The sequence below is a fragment of the Balaenoptera borealis genome, assembly GCF_965194805.1.
Source record: "Balaenoptera borealis genome assembly, chromosome: 5".
NCBI lineage: Eukaryota > Metazoa > Chordata > Mammalia > Artiodactyla > Balaenopteridae > Balaenoptera > Balaenoptera borealis.
In genome coordinates, this window is record NC_138862.1 from 128,619,949 (window position 1) to 128,642,141 (window position 22,193).

The 22,193-nt window shown below is 44.6% G+C and overlaps 1 protein-coding gene across 5 annotated transcripts in view; it reads right to left on the reverse strand.

Annotated features, from left to right (window-relative positions):
- Positions 1 to 22,193, reverse strand: part of IL20RB (interleukin 20 receptor subunit beta) — a 46,965-nt gene that overhangs the window by 14,068 nt on the left and 10,704 nt on the right. For 2 of the 5 annotated variants that reach the window (XM_082393476.1, XM_082393477.1), the window contains exons 2-5: positions 10,890 to 11,016; positions 9,102 to 9,292; positions 5,091 to 5,215; positions 2,844 to 2,994 (exon numbers count right to left, since the gene is read on the reverse strand). In XM_082393476.1, the coding sequence (XP_082249602.1) occupies positions 2,844 to 2,994; positions 5,091 to 5,215; positions 9,102 to 9,292; positions 10,890 to 11,016 (594 nt within the window). Of the gene's footprint in view, positions 1 to 2,843; positions 2,995 to 5,090; positions 5,216 to 9,101; positions 9,293 to 10,889; positions 11,062 to 11,261; positions 12,184 to 22,193 lie in introns of all 5 variants that reach the window. The other 3 variants (XM_082393479.1, XM_082393480.1, XM_082393478.1) reach the window with 3 other exon arrangements.

The following is a 22,193-nucleotide window of genomic DNA, read 5'->3' on the forward strand; positions in this document are numbered from 1 at the left end:
AACAGCCCAGAAGGGAGCTGGGCAGTAACTGAAAAAAAAGTGTATTTCACAATTTACTCTTGGCATTGATTCGTATGATGGAGGAAAATGCTGAATTCAGAACACAGTCACATAATAACTCATATATCAAGCCCCTGCAAGGGTTAAGTGACTTACCCCAGGTCACACAGGTAGGGCTGGCTCCAAATTCTACTAAGTGATGTATCAGAAAGTGCCAAGTCTGAACGTCTGGAGATGCGGAAGGGGGGACGGGTTACTTTCCCATCTCTCTGTGCTATTCGTTTAGCCCCTCTGGGCTGGACTGCTCACCCAGGATGTGAAGGGTGCCACAGCCGACACAGCTGCAGAGAAGCTGGTGGGCTCTTCCAGATGGCTGGGGCCCCCACAGTTTGTATCAATGATTTTGGAAAATGTGTTGGCAGTACACATCAAGAGATACACAAATGTTCATACTCTTTCATCCACTCCTGTGAGTGGATTCCAAAGAATAATTCCAAGGAAGGAAACATATGCAGAAAGCAGTTCACAGCAATATCTTTATTAGAGCAACAGCCTCGCATAACCAGCCCCCCTCTCTGCCCAAAGCAGCACCCCTGCACCTTCTGCCACCCCAGCACGCTCTGGTGTGCCTTCTCATAGCACGTACAACCAAGCGAAACCATCTCATTTGTTTACTGCCTTGTAGCCTGTCTCCCCAACTAGAAGGTAAGCTCGGTGAGGGCAGGGACTTCCCTGCTGTATCCCAGTGATGGGGCCAGCAGGTGGCACATAGTGCTCAATAATTATTCACTGAATGAATGAATGAATCAGTGAATGAACATCATCTTCAAAAGCAGATGGCAATGATCTAAATACCCCAAATGGAGGATGATTTAATACATCATGGGATATCATCATGGCAGGTCAGGAGTTCAGCTATTAAAATGAGAATTAGGATATACACAAACTTGTTCGCTGCATCACAGGTTGTAGTGGCAAAAGACTGGAAAGCACAGAATATACCTATTTATGGGGGATGGTTACATATACTTTGGCACACCCGTATATTGGCTTGTTATGCATGTTCTTTAACAACGAGGTAGATCCATACGTACTGACATGAACAGGTGTTCACAATAGCAATACCCAGCGAAGGTGAGCGAGGTACAAAGCAGTAAGCACAGTACAGTCCCAGCTGGGACTCTGAGTACTGGCATCACACGATGACTGGAAGATTAAATGCCAGACTTGCCAAAGGAAACCTCCTGAGTGGTGTGGGGAGAATGGAGAATGTGTACTTCTTACTTTATATACTTCTGTGTTGTTCGAATTTTTTAACAAGCTTGACTTACATGGTTTTAAAACGTAGTATAAAATGAGGGTCTGGGGGAGGGATAAATTAGGAGTTTGGGATTAACATATACACACTACTATATATAAAACAGATAACCAACAAGGACCTACTGTATAGCACAAGGAACTATATTCAGTATCTTGTAATAACCTATAGTGGAAAAGAATCTGAAAAAGAATAGATTTATATACATATATATATGTATAACTGAATCGCTTTGCTGAACACCTGAAACTAACACAACATTGTAAAGCAACTATACTTCAATTAAAAAATAAATAAAGACCCAAAAAAAGTAGTATAAAATGGTAATCAGAAAATCTACATGGAAAATGTTGTGGACGTGATATTTGTGAAAAAGCAGACTCAAAGTGTATATATAATTCAACAACAATATGTGTCTACACAAAGGCTAACAGCCTAGAGGGCGATTTGGAAACAGCAGTCAAAATTCAAATGTGTATGCCTTTGACCCAGCAACTCTACTTCCAGGAATTTATCCTTCAAATATACCAGCAAATGATCTATGCCCAAGGTAATTAATGAAAGCATTGGCTGCAATAGCAAAATATTGGGAGAAAAAACTAAATACCCATCAATAGGGAGCTAGTTGAATTAGTTATATATACATACAGTGGAATACTATATAGCTACAAAGAAGGATGAAAAAGTTCTTTTTAGATATGGAAAAATCTACAAGATATATAAAGTGAAAAAGACAAGATCCAGAACCGTGCATGGAGTGCACTAACATTTGTGCTAAAAGGAAGGGAAATATATAAAAGTATATTCCCATTTACTTGTAAATGTAGTGAGAAGTCTTTAGAAGGATATACAAAAAGCTAATACCTCCGGGGGAGGGGTGGGAATTACATGGATGAGGAAGAGGAGGAGGAAGGCGGTTTCACAGGTACCTTATCATATTTTTTGAACTATATAAATGTACCAAATACTCAAAATGATAATTTTTTAAAAACTAAAAAGTTATACACAAATGTCACTCGTGGTGTTTGTGTGGCAGAATCATGGCATGTGGGGTTTTGTTTTATTTCTTTTCACTGCAGACTTTTAAACCATAAAAAATTCAAGGGAAAAAATTAAGTCAAACAAGAGGATTCTACAGACTTTCCATAAGGCCCCGCCCAGCTGAGCGCGGCCGTGCTACACGGTGGGCTACGTCCACACGAGGTCCGACGCTCAGGCCCCGGCTGCCTCACCTGCACCCGCCTCCGATACACAGGCAGCTGCCACCGGGTCAACCAGCCTTGCAACGTTTGGCCTCAGGCCTCGGGAGCTTTCAGGGAAAAGTGTTCTAGACAGCTGCCAAGTGACCCCTGCCCAGCCCCAGGGTGGACTCTCTTCGGGGGGGATTAGAACGCAGAACAATTTCACCACAGGATCCACCCAGCCTGGGGGAGCAGGTCAGGGAAACCGAGGGGATACTCAGAACCAGAGGAAGCAAGCAGCAAGCAACAAGCATCCCCCAGGAGGGGCAGACAGGCGGCCTTACCTTGCACCTTGACACATTCTGTCTGGCTGAAGGCACTGTGCCTCCCGATGGCCTTCACGAACGTCCGGACCTTCACGCAGTGTGCGGCCCCTGGCTCCATGGTTTCCAGGTGCACCGGAATGCCCCCGTGCCTCACCATCTTGACGTGTTCCTTTAGGAAAACAGAAAACAGTTACACTCTGGGGGGAGCAGGACACAAAAGAGGGAGAAGGAGGGAAGGGAAGCTGTAAATATTTCCTTTCCACGATGCCTACAGAATGTTCCTCTCATTCATTCATTTATTCATTCATTCATTCTTAAATATTTATTTATTTATTTATTTATTTAGCACCTACTGTGTGCCAGGCACTGGTGTAAGCACTGAACAAAACAGGGACACAGCATTGAACAAAACAAAGTTCCTGCTCTCGTGGAGCTTATGGGGGGTAAGATAGAACATATATAACACACATCAGGTGGTGATGAGGGTTATGAAGAAAAATGAAGCAGGGCAAAGAAGTAGAGAGTGATGAGGAGGCACCAGACAGTGATTAGGGAAGACCTCTCTGACAGGGTAATATTTGGACAGAGACCTGAAGGTCAGAAATCTGACTGGGGGCTTGGCCTGGCCACTGCTGCCAGGGGGATCAGTGCACAGGAACACTGGAGCCTGCGGGCAGTGCCTCCTCACACTTCCATCCATCCACTGTCTGTCCATCCATCTGCACGGCCCTCCACCCCCACTCACCCCCTGAGGGCTGTGCTCCGCGTCTGAACCTGCGGGGACGTGTCTGGGCCAGGCCCAGGTGGCTCAGGGCACGTGCTCCTCTCCCAGCACCGGCTCTGCACCTCCCGAAGAATCCTAGGGACCTGCGTGCTCCCGGCCAGCCCAGGCCCTGATCAGTCCCCCACACGACTCCCTCCGCCTGGCAATGCCACCTCCTACCACTGGGCCCTGACCCAGCAGGAATAAATGCTGGAAACCATGGCTGTTGCCTGTTCCACCTACACATACCACCTTCCAGGGGAAGCTACCCAGCCCACAGTCCCCGTTGAGTGGCTGGTAGGGCACATGACCTGTCCCTCAGACACTGGCATTATTAGTTCAGGGGTACCCTTGGCCTGAAAAGGGTCTATCAGAGGCCAGCCAGCAACCGGCGACCCCTAAGCTTGGCCTGATAAGACAAGCAGGACCAGTCAGATTTCCTCTGCTAGGAACTGATCTTGGGGAACTGATACCTGCAGCTAGAAGCAGGGACCAAGGGGAGAGGACATGGTGAGGAGGAGTCAGGCCTGGTAAGGCACAGCCATAGGCATGTGCAGGAAGGAGTGGTGAGGGATCAGGGCCTGCAAGCAAGCTGGGGAGAGGGCCACGGAAAGAGTGCAATAGAGAGGACCCACTGGAGGGAACCAGGGACTCCACAGACGGGGGCCCCTGGGCAAGTGAGTCTGTGCTGCAGCCTGACTCTGGGCCTGCTCTGATCATGGAGTCTGTGAGAGCCCCTTAGAGCACCATATTATCCCTGCGGCAGAGCCTATTTTTCCTTGTGCTGACTCGAGTGGGCCTTGTCACCATATCAGCTTGGACAGGCCTCCACAGGTCTGCCCAAGCTCCATCCTTTCTGCTGCTGTGGCTACAGGATGCTTGGCCACTCCCTCTGGGAGAGTTGACCTCTCACCCAGCCCAGCCCGCAGCACCCATCCCACAGGGTAGGGCAGCGCCCCATCCAGGCATTCCGGGTGGCCCATTGGCTCAGAATCAGGGTTGTTTATCAGCCAGCTCCTGACTCTCTGCCCCGACTTCTGCACCCTGCCCAGATACACACCCTCGAGAGCCTTGTGCCAGCCTCATATGCTTTTGAAATCATCCAGCTGATCTGGAACACCCTGGTCTCCCGCCTGTAAACAGCAGGGAGAATGGCTGAGAAGGCATGCTGATGAGGGAGAAGAAATGCATTGTAAAGGTATCATGGATCCAACTATGGCAGAGTTTAGTGCAAGGGGGCAGCCCTCATACTTTAGCAAATGTGGCCTGAGACAGCTCCCAGCCACGGTCTGGGTTGGACCAAGGCAGTCCTTTGAGGAAGAGGCTGCCGGGATTGTCAACCTACACCCATCTCTCCTTTCCCACACTTCACCCAGGCCCGCTCATCCTCAGGCCACCCCAGACAGCAAGCACTGCAGGGGCTGGCTTTCCTCATCCAGTTCTTGGAGGTCTGTGACTGCTTCTCCAAAGTCTAACTCAAAGGCCAAGGGTGAAAGTCTCACCTTGGCACCAGGCTCTCTCTTCCAGTAGGCCACGAAGAACTCAAACTGTGGCCCCAGGTCTTCCAGCTTAATAACCAGGTGGAAACCATCCTTGGTGATCTCCATCCCAGGTGGGGTGAGGATGGCTGTTGGCAAGACAAGGAGAGAATCAAAGCCAGCCCCAGACAGGACTGAGTTTTGTCCAGGGAGACCATGACCAAGCCATCAGTAGAAACATGTCAGGCTCATGGGAGGGGAGGAGTTTGGATATGGCTTCGCAGTGTGCAGAGGCGTGTACACTGATCCTCTCCTGTACTCAGCAGGTGCTCAATAGACACTTTTTGAATGATGAGCAAATGAAAACACAAACGACAACAACTTACTACAATTCGCATAGATCAGTTATATATACCGGCTGCTGCTGACTCTCAAACATCAGCAAATCAGCAGCCTGTGGATGGGTTGGCCTCTCTATTCTCAGTCCAAGGATTCTTCAATCTCATATCCTTAATGGGAGATATTGGAAAATCAGAGGGTTTTACGAATTCCAATAATCAGCTCTAGAAATTTACAGCATAAGCACAAGCACCATCCTTCATATTACTGGATCCCAAACAGAGAGGCCAGCAGCCCCCATGGATACTTTCCTATCAGGAGACCAAGAACAGAAGGGCCCACACAGACAGTCTTTAGTCCCTGGTTACTGATGATGGATCCAGACTTGCCTCTCGGATCCAGATGCTGCAGGACCAGAGGGGCCACCGCAATTGCTGGCCTTGGCTTGGCAAGTTTAGCAGAGTGTGTTCTGGGCTACATCCTCCTGCACTGGGGTCAGTGGACACTCAAAAGAAAGGCAGTTCCTGCAAGGAGTTTTCAGAGAACAAAGTATTTCCTGGCATTTGAAGAGCTGCCTGGAAAAGGAACATGAGGACTTGGAAAGTCAGGGACCAACTGTACAAAACATACCCAGTTCGGAGGCTTCATATGAGCACACAGCACCACTAGAACTGCGTCTGAAACACCTCCAGTAGGGAAAGAGATGTTTGACTCCTCCAGTTTTAAGTCAAACATGATTAGAATTGGATCCCCTGATCTCCATCTATGTTGAGAATAGAATTAGACAAAATGACCTAATGTCATTTCAGTTCAGAGAATTTTTTGACAAAGTTGGGACAGGAACTTCTGTCCTATGTACTCTACAAACTTATCTCATTTAATCCATCCAGCAAGCTTAAGAAGGTAAATACTGTTCCTATCGTACAGATAATGTAACAGCCTCAGAGAGGTTGAGTGACTTTCCCAGAATCACACAATTAATGGCCAGAATTTGAGTCCATGTCTTTCCACGTTTCTAGACTCTGCTGTGGGGTGTTTTTTAACTCCCAATGAACAGGATGCACATAGATCATTTAAATCAGACTCTAGGCTTGGGCCCTGGAGATAAGTGGTTCTAAAGCTCCCCTGTGACATGAATTCATATAACTGAGGTTAAGAACCTCTGCTCTCAACAGGCTTCCCTTTAAGAGTAGGAGATCCTTTTCAAGAGAGCCTTAAAATAAGATTTTTCATGTGTCTGGGGAGAAGTCAGCGTGGCCTTTTTCAAAGGCTAAAGAACAGACGTAATGCCCTTGAGAGTCTCGATTCCATATCAACTCTGCAGCTAACTTCACCTGCACGGGGACCACACAGGAGCAGCTTCTGGGGCAGGTACAGAGACTCCCTTCCGCAGCTCCTCCTGCAGTGGCCCTTTTCCTGTTTATATTGGCCTTCTCAAGCACAAGTTGCTACTGCACACACCCGCCCCCGTAGCTTTGTAGGCACTCCCTCAATCTCCAAATGCCCCATGTCTTCCTTTCCAACAGCTGCCAGCCCCCAGCAATGACCTTGGCTGGAGCCCGTGCTTCCAGGAGCCAGAGGGAGGTGGTTCTGGGTGCTGCCCAGGCACGGCAGGCAGACGCAAAGCTGCACTACCCTCCAGCGCCCCTCAGGCTTCCCCAGGGCCTGCAATGGGATCCCACTGCCTCCACCGTATCCTCCCAGTGCCTAGAGAAAGAGACTGGGAAGAGGAGCCCACATTCTGCACCAAAATTCCTATTGGTATCCATTCCAATGGTCCCACTGCTGCCCCCAGCTCTTCCCTCCTTCCTCTGCTCTCGGGCTCTCAGCTCTGGGCATCCCTAGGGTAATTAATATTAATATTTACTAATAGCTGAATGCTATGATAAGACAGCACCGCCCTGAGACTTTGCACTTTTCATCTCGCCCACAACTATCCAGTGAGGCAAACTGTTGCCCTTCTTACAGATGAGGACTCAAGGGGCTGAGCTGGGATTTCAACCCCCACTGCCTGACTCTAGAGGGCCAACTTCCCCTTCAAATTCACCTTCCTCAGCCCCTTCCAGCGCGGGCTCCTTCACCTTCTAACCGTCCTAATTTCTACCCAATCTCATATACTCCTCAGTAACCTTTGACTCATTCCATTACTGTAGATGCTGCCCCAAACCTTCCTTTGTCCTCACTCCCAGCAGAGGGTCACCTGCCACACCAAGAAAACAGGTCACTGAAGGCCTTTCCCTTGCCTCTCCTGCATGTCCCAACTGGTCACGTTATCATCCACACCTGCCCTGCCCCTTCCCGCCTCCATTCAACCCTCCAGCTGGCAGCCTCTCCACCATCACCACGGCGCCGTGAAGCCACTTTCTCAAGGACCCATTTAGGGGCCTCCTTCAGGCCCAGCAGCAGCTCATCCGCTCTCCCCTCCATGACCCTCTCCCCGCCCAGCACCTACTAGTGCCTTTCCCTCCATCCTCTTTTTAAACCTAAGGTTTCCCAGGAGCCTATCGTGGCTTCTCTTTGTCCTCATGTCTTGTCCCTGGACATCTCACCTGCTCTCAAGCCACTAGCTATTAATTTTGTGTTGTGTGTCTGACACTGACCTGTCTGAGCCCCAGGGCCTGGTTTCCAACTGCCAATCAGACATCCGTGGCATGATATCCTATAGGAATCTCAATCTCAAAGAGCCCAAATCCAGCAGCAACTCTTATTCCTCAGACCAGTAGCTCCTCCTGGGTTCTCTTCCTTGGGTGACACTCCCACTAACCCCATCTGGAAGATGGATGCCACCATTATCTCCCCCCACTCTGTCTCCCAGTAACTGGTCCCCAAGCGCTGTCCTTTCTAACTCAGCAATGTCTCTAGAATTTGTCCTCTTCTTCCCATCCCTTCCCCACTTCTGGGACCAGGACCCACCTTGGCTCAGCTGGAGTGTTACAACGCCGTCCTCACTGTTCACCTGCCCTGAAGGCTTGTCCTACTCCAGTTCACTTTTCACACCGCAGCCAGAGTGATTGTTCTGTAAGACAGACCTGGCCTAGACCCTCTCTTCTTCTGTGACCCTCCTCTACCGATTTGATCAAGCTTTATGCCAAAGCCCTTCACCATGTGACCAGCTGCTTCCTCACCCCCGGCATCCAGACCCTGCTCCTGCTGTTCCCCACACACACCCTTCTACACACTGGTCATTATTAGCACTCTGCCGTATTTGGTCACCAATCTGGATTCTTCCCTTACTTCTTTCTCAATTATTTTCCAGGTTCTATTGCTATAGAAAAGTTATTTATTTCCAAAGGACTGTTTCTGGTCCCTCTGATCATGTATAGACCCTATTGCGCAAAGAAGATGCTCACACAGCAACAAAGATGGGGTTAGTGAGGCCCCAGATGGGAGGCAGTGTAAGATTTATGAGGCACTACCAGGGTAGGGAGAGGCCGTCCTAGCCCCATCTCCCCACTTCCAGAGCAGTGTTCCTTCCAGAGACAGGACTGGCTTCCAAAGTCTCTTTCAAAATGAGAGAGAGGGCCTGTGGGAAGCAGCTGGCTTTTTAAAATGGACCGGGTAGGGTTCTTGACGTCCACAGTACTCTGGCTTTGCAAGACTAACCTGATGCTGAAAAGAATCCTGACCGTCTCAGTGAGCATGGTTCCTGAAGGGGAGGTTGCTGGGGGCAGGGGAGTGAGGAGAGAAGAGCCTTACTTGAGTTTCGATTAAAGGGGTGCTTCAGCGTGCTCCAGGCTGAGGTCAGGGAGCCCAGGGTGGCCCTGACCCGGAGGCTGTACGGTACAGTGGCAGTGATGTCATCAGTGATGTCACACTCGGGCCCTTGGGTGGGCGAGCACCAGCTGCTGGGGATCCAGATGTGGCTCATGTACAGGCTCTCGTACTCTCTGGCCAAAGAGAGGAGGGGACAGCGTCACACCAGCCCCTTCTACCCAGGCTCAATGATGGTTTCAAGTAACTGTCGCATCCACTGACTTTTTATGGGTCAGGAAAACAAGCATTTGCTCCATACTCCAGTTTCTCCCCTCGCCTCCCTCACCGACCATCCTTTCCTCCTTACTCCTTCTCACCAGACAAGGGAGGCCCAAGCATAAACCCCACTCTGTCCCAGTCTCTCCATCTGCACGCTCACCACCCCAGTCTCGGCCACTGTCATCCCTTGCCTTGCTGTGTGTCTCCTGACTGATTTTCCTGCTTCCTTTCCTGCCAGTCTTCAAACCATTCATCACTCAGCAGAGCGTAACATTTGTCTCCTTAGTGGCTTCCAAAGAGTCTAGAATGGAATCCAAACTCTCTCCCATGGCCTAGAAGACTCTCTGGCCTTCTCACTACACCCCTAAACGTGATGCTCCCTCCACACAGGCCTCCTCGCCCTCCCTCCGACGGGCTGTCACGTTCGCTGTGCCTCAAGTGCTCTGCCCCTGCATTCCCATTGGCTGCCTGCTCCTGTCCTTCAGATATTGGCTGAAATATCACATCCTCAGACAGACCTTCCCCGACCATCTGATAAAAAGCTGCCACAGAGTCAACTCTCTGTTGCATCAGCCTTTTAGCTTCCTCCTAGAGATGATTTCTATCTGAACTTACCTACAGCAATGCTGCCTGATAGAACTTTCCGTGTTGGTGGAAATGTTCTGTATCCATGTTGTTCTATATGGTAGCTACTAGCCGCATGTGGCTATTAAGAACTTGAAATGTGGCTCGTATGACTGGGAAAGAGACATTTTAATTTAATTTAATTTAACTTTGATTAATTTAAATTTAAATAGCTGTCTGTGTCTAGTGGCTACCACACTGGACAGTGCAGACCTCGTGTACTTATTTCGTTACCTTTTTACTGTCTCCTCCTCTAAATGTAAGCTCCCTCTGTCCAGAAGCTTTGTCGACTGTACCCGTGAGCCTAAGAGAATGTCTGCACATGTAGCTGTTCAGTTTGTATAAATTGTTAATGAAATATATTGAGCACCTTCTGTGTCCCTGTCACTCCTTGACAGCTCCAAGGGCCTGGACACCTGGAGAAGGGCCAGCTGACCTACAGGATCACAATTTGTTTTGGCTTCTAGGGGCAAGCACACAGTCAGGAAAACTGAGGTCTCCCCCACCCCCAAAGGATCTGAGTCCCCAGTGATTTCTCCACCTCAAGTCAGAGGCAAACTCGTTTCTTCTTAAAATTTTCTTCAGCATTAGACAATTGACTCACTGTTGGAAAGAAGCTTCACCAAAAAGTGTTTATACATGTTTGTGTTCCCAGGGAGTTCACTGTCAAATCCATGGGACAATATCCCTGTTGCTTCAACTCTCTCAGTGCCCATGCAGACAGAGGATGCAGATCATGGGCAATAACCTCTCCCTGGGCTCACAAAGCTTCCTTGAGCTCCGGAATGAAGGTTGTGATTCCTGGAGAGGAATCAACTAATGTCTAAAAGAGAAAAACTGAAGAAAAAAAAAAAAAAAAACACCAAAAAACCAAAAAACAAAACTCACCCTTGGTACTCGACAGAATAGTGTATTATTTCTCCAGGCACAATCACTGGGCTCCACGTCAAGACATGCTTCATGTTGGTTGATTGTACAGAGAGGTTCTGAGGGGCAGGCAGAACAGCCACTCCATCTGGGACCAAGGCAGATAGACAGGCTGACAGGTAAGCTCAGGGGGCTGGCATCGGGGGAAATGCCATAGCTTCAAGTTAGTTTCTAATGAAAAGCCAAACATGCTTAGGAACTAGAAACAACTCTAATGTCACCATACTTGTGTTCGTGCTAAATTTTTGCTATCATCATTGTAATTCTGCCTTTGGTGATTGAATGGCATGTTAATATTAATAATAATAATGGCTAATATTATTGAGCACTTACCATGCTCTATCTAGGCCGTGTGCTAGGTTGTCACACGATTATCTCATTTAATCCTCATGACCATACTGGGAGGTAAGGACCATTAGTTTCTCTGTTGTACAAATGAGAAAACTGAAGCACATTATGTACAACCCTTATGTCATGTTGCTCTAGATGCAGGCCTTGACTCTGCCACTTATTATGTGACCTAAAGCAAGTTGCATAAGCCCCCCACCCCTATATGGCAAACCCATACCGGCTCCTGCCAGCTTCTCATCACCATCCTCTCCTGCTACTGCCATCCTCAGGTACCAAAGCAATTCGTTTGTGTCCCCAAGAAGGCCAAACAGGGCGCAGCTGCCATCTGGGAAGTGCAGGCTCAGGTCGGCCGTGGAAGGAGTCCAGTGCAGAAAGGCACCAAGCCAGCTCGGAGGCTCTGCCCCAGGCAGCCTGCAGCCCTCTGAGCCAGCCGGGATTCAAGCACCTGCTCACACAGCTGTGTGCTCAGAGTGTGCACACAGTGGGTCTACAGTTTGCACACAGAATCAAAGAGGCCTGTGAAGCTGAACCTGCCCTCTTAAGGACTTTGCAGCCCCAGGGCTCATCCTTGCATGTAACCCAGGGTGCAGTCTGGATCTTCCACTATGGTCTTCCCCTCCGACTTTCACACACTCTTCTTTCAATGCCCAACACCTGCCTCCCTTTGCTGTTACAGTTGCAGTGATAATATCGACAGCATGGTGTGTGTGAGGCTGGGACCCTCGCCTGGGACTTTTCATCTGTGTGCCTGTCTCCAGATTGGCACCTGCTGTTCGTTATCCAGCGTTGTAACCACAAGAGGATGGGTGCTGCCAGGGACACCCCACCTGGTGCCCTTGCTTCTTCTCTAATGTAGGACCCTGGTGATGCATCCCGATCTCACTCTCAGCATCCACGGCCTGCCCTGTGAAGAAACACCTAGGGTACCCACAAGGGAGGCTTCCTGCCCTCCCCACCTTTAAACTTGTAATCACCCAAGGGATGAAAAGGAAAAGAGCCAGCTGCAGTGAGGTCACATGGGAGGGTGGAGTGTGGTCCTCTCTGACATCCTTCCTCTGGTAAAGTAGACAAAACATTTCCCTAGTCAGATATGTGAAGATTATAAAGCTATGTAAATATAAAGCTCTAATTCATAATTCTAAAACTCTCATAAATGAAATCTCCTGGCCCAGATGATTACACTGGAGAATACTATGAAATAGTTAAAGAGAAATTAACACCAATTTTATACAATCTCTTCAAAAAAATAGACGAGGAAAAAGCACTTTCCAACTAATTTATGAGGCCAGTATTACCCTGATACCAAGATCAGGTAAAGGTAGTATGTATTTAAAAAAACAAAAGACTACAGATCAATATATCTCATGCACTTAAATGCCAAAATCTTCAACAAAATACTAGCAATCCAAATTCAATAATGTATAAAAAGGATTATGCACCATGATCAAGTGGAATTTATTCCAGGTATGCAAGGCTGGTTCAATATTTGAAAATCAATTAATGTAATCCACTGCATGAACAAACTAAAGAAGAAAAATCATACAATCATATCAGTTGACACTGAAAAAGCATTTACAAAATTCAACATCTATTCATGATTTAAAAACAGAAAATAACAACAACAAAAAAACCTCTCTTCGAGTCAAGAACATTAGGGAGTTACCTCAATTTGATAATGACCATCTATAAAAAACCTACAGTTAACATCTTATTCAATGGTGAAAGACTGAATTCCTTCCCCCTAAAATCAAGAACAAGGCAAGGGTGCTCACCCTCATCACTTTTACTCGACATTGTACTAGAAGTTCTAGCAGCTGTAATAAGGCAAACAAAGGAAGTAAAAGGCATTACAGATTGGAAAAGAAGTAATTAATCTCCCCCTATTTGCACGCTACGTAGGAAATCCCACAGAATCTACCAAAAAACCTCCTAAAACTAATAGTGAGTTCAGCAAGTTCATAGGATACAAGATAAACATTAAAAATTAGTTGTACTTTTAAATACTAGTGATGAACACTTATACACAGAAATTTAAAATATTATTTACAATCATTCCCTCCCTCAAAAGAAAAACTCAGGTGTAAATCTAACGAAACATATCTAGGATTTGTATGGGGAAAACTCCACAATGCTGGTGAAAGATTTCAAAGAAAATATAAATAGATGGAGAGACATACTCTGCTCATGAATCGGACAATTTGACATAGTTAAAATGGTAATTCTCCCCAAATTGATATACAGGATTAACGTGATTCCTATCAAAATCCCAGCAAGGTTTTTTGTAGATATATACCAGCTTTTTCCAAAATTTATAAGCAAAGGCAAAGGAACGAGAATAACTGAAACAACTGTGAAAAAGAATAAAGTGAGAGAAATCAATCTACCCAATTTTAAGACTTAGAGTAATGAAGATTGTGTGGTATTGACAAAGAAATAGACATATAGATTGATGAAACAATATAGACATCCCAGAAATAGACCCACACAATGCTCAACTGATTTTTGGCAAAGGTACAAAAGCAATTCAATGAAGGAAGGATAGCCTTTTCAACGAATAATATTAGAGCAATTGGATATTTGCAGGCAAATAAAAAACCTCAACCTAAATCTCACACCTTATGCAAAAATTAACTCAAAGTGGACCATAGACTTAATAACGCAAAATATGAAACTCTGAACTTTTAGGAAAAAACATAGGAGAAAATCTTCAGAGCTAGACCGAGATTTCTTAGACTTGACAGCAAAAGCAAGATCCATAAAAGGAAACATTTATAAATGGGCATCATCAAACTTAAAATACCTTGCTCTGCAAAAGACCCTGTTAAGAGGATGAAAATACAAGATACAGACTGGGAGAAAGTATTTGCAAACTATATATCGCACAAAGGATTCATATCTAGAATATACATACAAAGAATACTCAAAACCCTACAGTAGAAAAGCAAACAATTCAATTAGAAAACGGGCAAAAGATATGAAGAGTCATTTCACCAAAAAGCATATACAGATGGCAAATGAGCACATGAAAAGATGTTCAATATCATTAGCTATTAGGGAAATGCAAATTAAAACTTCCGTGAGATAGCACCACACAGCCATCAGAATGACTAAAAATTTTTAAAGTAACAATACCAGACCCTGGTGAGGATGCAGGGAAAGTCATTCATACATCGCTGGTGGGAATATAAAGTGGTACAGCCACTCTGGAAGATAGTTCAGCAGTTTCTTGTGAAACTAAACTTGTAATTACTATATAGCCCACCAGTTGCACTCTTGGGCATTTATCCCAAAGTAGTAAAAATTTATATCACACAAGATCTGCACAACAATGTCTATAAACAAACTGGAATCAGCCCAGATGCCCACAGGTGAATGGTTAAACAAATTATGGTATATCCAATAAAAAGGAACAAACTATCACTACATAAAACAATCTGGATGAATCTCTAGGAAATTATGCCAAGTGAAAAAACCCAACCCCCCAAAAGTTACATACTGTATGATTCTATTTTTATAACATTTTGAAATGGCAAAATTTTAGAAATGGAGAACAGATTAATGGTTGCCAGGGGTTAGGAACAGTGGGGAAAGGCACAGTAGGCGGAGGTTCTAAAAAGGCAACAGGAGTATCGTTGTGATACTGGAACTGTTCAGTATCTTGACTGTGGCGATAAATACACAAACCTATTACACACACACACACACACACACTCGAACGAGTGCAAGTAAAGCTGGGGAAATCTGAATAAGACAGGTGGATTGTATCAATGATGTCAATATCCTGGTTGTGATATTATACTATTGTTTTGCGAAATACCATTGGGGAAACTGGGCTTTCTGTATTATTTCTTATAACTGCATATAAATCTAGAATTACCTCAACAAAATTTCAGTTAAAAAATACAAACATAGTGTTATCACACCTAAAAAATTAGCATTAATTCTGATTATCTGCATGACAAGATACATTTTAAAAGACCATGATAGGATAAATTCAAACAGGATGAAATGCACCTAGGAGAAAAGTAAAGTTGTAGAATAAGGTGCAGTCAATTAAATCAGTGAGGGACACCTGTTTAGGGTGGGAGACCTAACAATTAGGTCTCCTAATGACCAGGGCACTCATCAAGGCTTTAAGCAACATACTCTGAGGTTGAGTTTCTGGGTATATCTTTCTTCATGAGAGGCACACAGGCAGGACAACAGCAAGAGATGTCCCAAAATTTAGGTGGCTCCACTATGTTATGCAGCAGTTTGCACTTGTGTAACTGTCTTCTCCTACCTGTGAAGTTCCAAATCTAACTCCACTATGGGCAAAATACTCAGTTTCATTCCTGTCTTAAAATGAAAACTAATGCTTCTTTCTGAGCCCTGTAAGCAACATCTTCAATATCTTTATGCCATTTGTATTGTATATTCCAAATTCCTTCTTTGTTTTGTTGTTGTTTATGTAGCACACATACACATTGGGAATGAGATGGAAAATCAGTAATGCCCATGAACTACTGATGCCAGGGGATGTTTAATTGGGTTACATAGAAAGCATGGTGGCCCTACATGAGGAAAGATCCATTTTATGCTAGGACACTAAATAGGGAAGTCTATTTTCAGCTCAGACTCCAAGCTGAAAGTGACTCCTTTCACCTATGAAGTGTTTCATAGGTGAAACCCCTCCAGTTGTTAGACAAGGCTCACTGTGGTCCTGAGAACACAATTCAGTGGAGAAAAAGGAAACTTCGTTATCCACCCACCATTCTCATTAACAAGAAATGTCGTCTACCAGCCTTTCTTCAAGTCTCTGAAGAAACCAGTTAATAGAGACTCTTCCTGATGTGAATGAGCAAATGCAAAAACAAAGAATGCACTCAAGGCGGGAGGGGAGAGTAAGCTTACAGTGTGAACAGGAAAGACATATTGGCCACAGCGAGAAGGGTGCAAAATTGGGAATAATTATTTCCTCAGCCACACTGGATGAGAATTCTCAACGGAGCTAGACCAAGATATTGGAATATCTTCTGTATAATTGTTTGGCTCCTTATGAATAGTTATGCTCCCGTTACTGTAGAGAATTGTTCTTGTTCTAGCAGTCTGACTCCAGTATCTCAAGAAGGCCCACTGGGTGGAGCCTCTTGGGTGTTTCCAATAGAGACTTGAGCCAGGTGACTGTGACTATTTAAGATTCTGCTGCTCAGTGTGGCAGAAAGTAGCTAAGCAACATTTTTTGCATAGAGCTGCATTCACAAAGCTGATCCCTCTTTCTTGCGGCCTGTTAGTATTCTATTGCTGCTGTAACAAATTCCCACAAATGTAGTATCTGAAAACAACACGGATTTATTATTTTCCAGTTCCATAGGTCAGAAATCTGATACAGGTCTAACTGGGCTAAAATCAAGGTGTTGGCAGGACCGCAGGCTCCAGGGGAGACTGTTTTCTTGCCATTCCCAGCTGCTGGTGGCCACCCACCTTCTTGCGCATGGCTCCTCCTTCCTCCATCTTTAAAGCCAACAATGGCTGGTTGAGTCCCTTTCATGCTTCAAATTTCTCCTGTCTCTTTTTCTGTCCTCCCATCTCTCTCTCAGTGCATCCAGGAAAGGTTCTCAGCTTTGAAGGACTCATGTGATTAGATTGGGCCCACACTGATAATCCAGGATAATCTCCTAATCTCAAAATCCCATAACATTAATCATATCTTTAAAATCCCTCTTTCCATAAGAGGTAACGTATCCACAGGTTCCAGGAATTAGAACGTGGATATCTTTGGGGGACCATCATTCTGACTACCCCATGGGGCTTGCACTTCAGGGGATACTGATACCATGAACTGACACGATACCCTAAAATGTCTCCCTCGAATACAGTAAATTATTTCAAAGAGAATCCCCTTGTATGTGACCAGAAGAAGAAAAGAGCAAGGCTGAGCTAGGACATGGCGGCTAAGCAGGTTGCTGGCATCACTCTCTGCCTAAGTAACTAGTGCCCACACCCCAGCTTCAAAAGGTATGCAAACCAATTCATGCCTCAGGAAAGTGATCTACTGCTTCAGGATCTTAAAGTATGGCCTTTGGATCAGCAGCATCACAATACCCAGGAGCTTATTAGAAATGCAGACTCTCAGGCTGCAACCTGTGCCCTACAGAACCAGAATGTGCATTTTAACAAGATCCCCCAGGTAATTCATAAGCATATTAAAGTTTGAGAAGCACTGGTATATAGAGTTCTAATTGTTTTCAACCTTGCCTGCCCATGAGAATCACTGGGGAGGTGGCTTTTTGTGGGTTTTTTTTTTAAGTTTTATTTTGAAATAATTTCAGACTTACAGAAGAGTTGCAAAAATAGTACAGAGAGCTTCCATATACCCTTCATTCAGCCTTCCAGATGTACATGACCATAGTACAAATATGAAAAGGAAGATATTAACATTGGCCCAATATCAATAATGAAGCCTCAGTATTTGTTCGAATTTCACCGATTTTTTCCCCTAAAGTCTTCCTTCCTTCCTTCCTGCCTTCCTTCCTTCCTTCCTTTTTTTTCAGGAACCAATCCAGGATCCCACATTTAGTTGTCATATCTATACTTAGTCTTCTTCAGTCTGTCCTCAATCTTTCCTTGACATTTTTTACGGGTACTGGTCAGTTGTTTTCTAGACTATTTCTCAGTTTTGGTTTGTCTAATGTCTTTTCATGATTTGATTAAGGTTGTGCATTTTTGGCACATACTCACAGGGAATACATGATGTTGCTATGTCTTATTACTGGTGGTGTTAACTTTGACCACTTGGTTAAGGTGGTGTCTTCACTATAAAATGACCATTTTCCCCTTTATAATTAATAAATAACTTAGGGGAGATACTGTGACACTATGCAAATATTCTTTCTCCCCCAACTTTCATCCATTAATTTTTGTGTTTATTGGTGGATGTTACTTGCAACAATCATTGCTGTGATGTTTTAATTGTGATTTTCTATGTGTTAACTGGAATTCTGTAAGAAAGAGCTCTTCCTTCTCCACCATTTGTAATGGAAATTTATTTTATTCTACCGTTATTTATTTTGTTACTCAAATTGTTCCAGCTTTGGCCATTGGGAGCTTTCTTGGGTTTTGTGTCCTTTTGACTTACTCCCATCTCTCACTCTCTTTTTTCATGTTATTTTTATTAATAGACTTTTAATTTTTAGAATAATTTTAGATTTATAGGGAAAAAATGCAGACAGTAAGTACACAGAGTTCCTGTACACCCTTCACTCAGCTTCCTCTAATGCTAACATCTTATATAGTCATGATATATTTGTCAAAACTAAGAAACTAACATTGTACATTACTATTAACTAAACTACAAACTTTGTGTGGATTTTGCCAAATTTTCCACTAATGTCCTTTTCTCATTCCAGGATCTAATCCAGGATACTTGTTGCATTTTGGCCCCCATCCTTTTTTGAGCACTTCCTTCCTTACCACAAGATTCTGCTCCAAACTTCTATTTTCTCTTCCCAGTTATGGAATAAACCACTTCTCTAAGGAGCCCCACCCAGGAAGTTTTGAAAAAGACCAGGCAACACCCTAGATTAGTTAAATCAGACCTCTGGCTGTGAAATCCTGGCATTTGTACTTTTAAAAGCTCTCCAGTTAATTCCAATGTGCACTTGAGATCGAGAACCACTGATCTAGACCTTACTTCAGGTAGCTGAAAAATAGTTAAAACTATGAACGATATATGATATCACTTATATGTGGAATCTAAAATATGACACAAATGAACCTATCTATGAAACAGAAATGGAATCATGCACATAGAGAACAGATTGATGGTTGCCAAGGGGGAGGGGGTTGGGAGAAGGGATGGAGTGGGAGGCTGGGGTTAGCAGATGTAAGCTTTTATGTATAGAATGGATAAACAACAGGTCCTACTGTGTAGCTCAGAGAACTATATTCAATATCATGGGATAAACCATAATGGAAAAGAATATAAAAAAGAATGTATATATATGTATAACTGAATCACTCTGCCATACAGCAGTAATTAACACATTATAAATCAACTATACTTCAATTAAAAAAAAAAACTATGAATGATAAATCCCTAAAGACTTAGATGTATTTCCCAGCAGGTTCTTATGTTTCCTGAAGACAGGAAACACTGTTTTGTTCATATCTAACCAGCACCTAACCCAGAACGCAGCACACAGCAGGCGCTCAGAAATACAGAATGAATGAAAACGAAACAGGTGAACCAAGTCTTGGCTCCTTAGTGAAATTAGCCTCGGCCTGATTTTTTCCCCCGAATTCCTATCTCACATTAGACCTTTGTGCCATTCTGAGGTTTATGCCCACCACAAAGTCCCTGGGCACATTTCCCAGGCAGAACCCCTTGCATCTCCTCCCTGGAATCGCCATTCTGGCTTCCCCTCACTGGGTCTGCTGTCAGCTCCCCTCGTTTGGGTTCTGTTCTGCCACCTTTACCTCCAACAGCCCTTATAGCAAATGTGTCAGAAAACATAGCAACATCTTCTTTATTCCTTTTGCTTTGTCCCTCTAAACTTTTTCTGACCTGCTTCAATGTCTCAGCTTCCTCTGCAGAGAAATACAAAGGGCACAGGCTCTGTAGGCAGCAGAACCAGAGTCAAATCCCAGTTCTCCCACTTATTAGATATATACACTTGGGCAAATAGCTGAACCTCTCTGAGTCTCTATTTCCTATTGTATAAAATGGGGGTTATATCACCTACCTTGCAGGATTGATGTGAGATGTCAAGAGAACATTTTTGCTAATCCAGAGCACGGTGTGCGGTCATAACTGGCAGTTGCGATGGTCATTGTCGCTGTTATTATTGCTGTTATTATTACTATTATTATTATTATTATTGGTAGTGGGAATCAGTTTCCTGAATTACACACTATTATTTGAAAGGGACAGGGCAAGGCAAATAAATTCTGTAAAAGAGAGCAAGAGGGCTTCCCTGGTGGCGCAGTGGTTGAGAATCTGCCTGCCAATGCAGGGGACGCGGGTTCGTGCCCTGGTCTGGGAAGATCCCACATGCCGCGGAGCAACTAGGCCCGTGAGCCACAATTACTGAGCCTGCGCATCTGGAGCCTGTGCTCGGCAAGGAGGGGCCCGCGATAGTGAGAGGCCCGCGCACCGCGATGAAGAGTGGCCCCCACTTGCCACAACTAGAGAAAGCCCTCGCACAGAAACGAAGACCCAACACAGCCATACATACATACATACATACATACATAAAAAAAAAAGAATGTAAGCAGACAAGAATAGCATTAAAAAAATAAAAAATAAAAAATAAGAGAGCAAGACCTCTACCCATCTGTCCCAAGGATCTAGAGTAAGTAGTAGAAGTTCATTTAGACATTGCAGAAATCACTGCAGGCTCCTACACAGTCCAGAGTAAATGGTCAAAATTGCATAAAGGCAACCTCAGCTAAAGCAAATAACTGCTGACACCACCATCGGTTTGCATAACCAACAGATGAAAAGTAACATGGGGGTGGGCACACTTACATCTTCAGAGTGCCTTTGTTTGCATAATCTCGTTTGACACCTCCCAACTGAAAGGTAGCTATTTTGACCATTTTGCAGATGAGGAAACTGAAGTGATAGCGATATATTCACTGAACAAGCAAGTGATAAAAGTCAAAACTCACACACAGGTCTTTCTAACTCTGACATCTTTGTGGCTTCTACCACTGGTGGGTTTTTTTGGTTTTTTTTGGGGGGGGTGGGTGGTGGAGGGGGACAGGGATGGTGGTTGTAGTTTTTTGTTTGTTTTTGTTTTTATTTCTGTGTAAGTTTACAGGTGTCTGAAGAGTACTCACCTCCAGGTCTACTTGAAATAGGAGTTTTCAGGAAAAGGCTTAAAAGACTAGACTACCTCATTGAAGAAAATGTCAAATTAAAAAATGGGTGAAGGGGATCAAAAAAGTATAAATTTCCAGTTATAAAATAAATAAATCATGGGGATGTAATATATAGCATGGTGACTATAGTTACTGTACTGCATATTTGAAAGTTGCTAAGAAAGTAGATCTTAAAAGTCTTCATCACAAGAAGAAAAAATTTGTATGGTGACAGCTGTTAACTAGACTTATTACAGTGACCATTTCACAGTACATACAAATATCAAATCATTATGTTGTACACCTGAAACTAGTATAATGTCATATGTCAGTTATACCTTAATTAAAAAAAAAAAAATCAGGAAAAATATGCTGGCCTTTCCCCTTCTCATTTGGCCACCCCATCTTCTCCCTTTAGCTTAGTGGAGGAGTGTTTTCCTAACAACTTGTTTGTGCCACCAACTAATCAATCAATCAAGTAACTAACCAATCAACTAACATGCTGAGCCTATGCTAGGGGCTGTGGGGACGCCAGGAAAGATGCCTAGGCCCTGCCTTCAGGCCAGTGCCGGAAACAGAAATAACCCACTGAAACAGAGTACGTGGGGTCAAGGATCAAAGGAGGGAGGTCTGGGAAGGGGCTGCAGGAGCAGGGACCCATCTGGCATGATGATGGGAGGACGGGTTTGGGATGGGGTAAGGACTGGAGAGGGAGCTTCTGAAGGAAAGAACAACAGTAAAGACCAGGAGGAGGAAATGAGGGGGTGATGCGCCAGCTGTGAAGACAGCAGCCGCCTGTGGCCCATACTTGTTTTCAAGGAGTAGTGAGAAATAGGATTGGGGCCTAAATATGGTGTGTCATGAAACAAACAGCAAATTTGCTCATCATGTGCTGAGACATAGAGTTGTGAAGGGTTTTGAGCTACACAGGCATAAATTTGATGTTTAAGTCAGCTCTAAACATTTGCTAATCACCTCGGCACTGATTTGTTACCTGATTTAAACTAACTAGAATAATTAGTTCTCAGTGTTAAAAAAAAGAAAGTACTCAAGACACCCACAGACACTGCA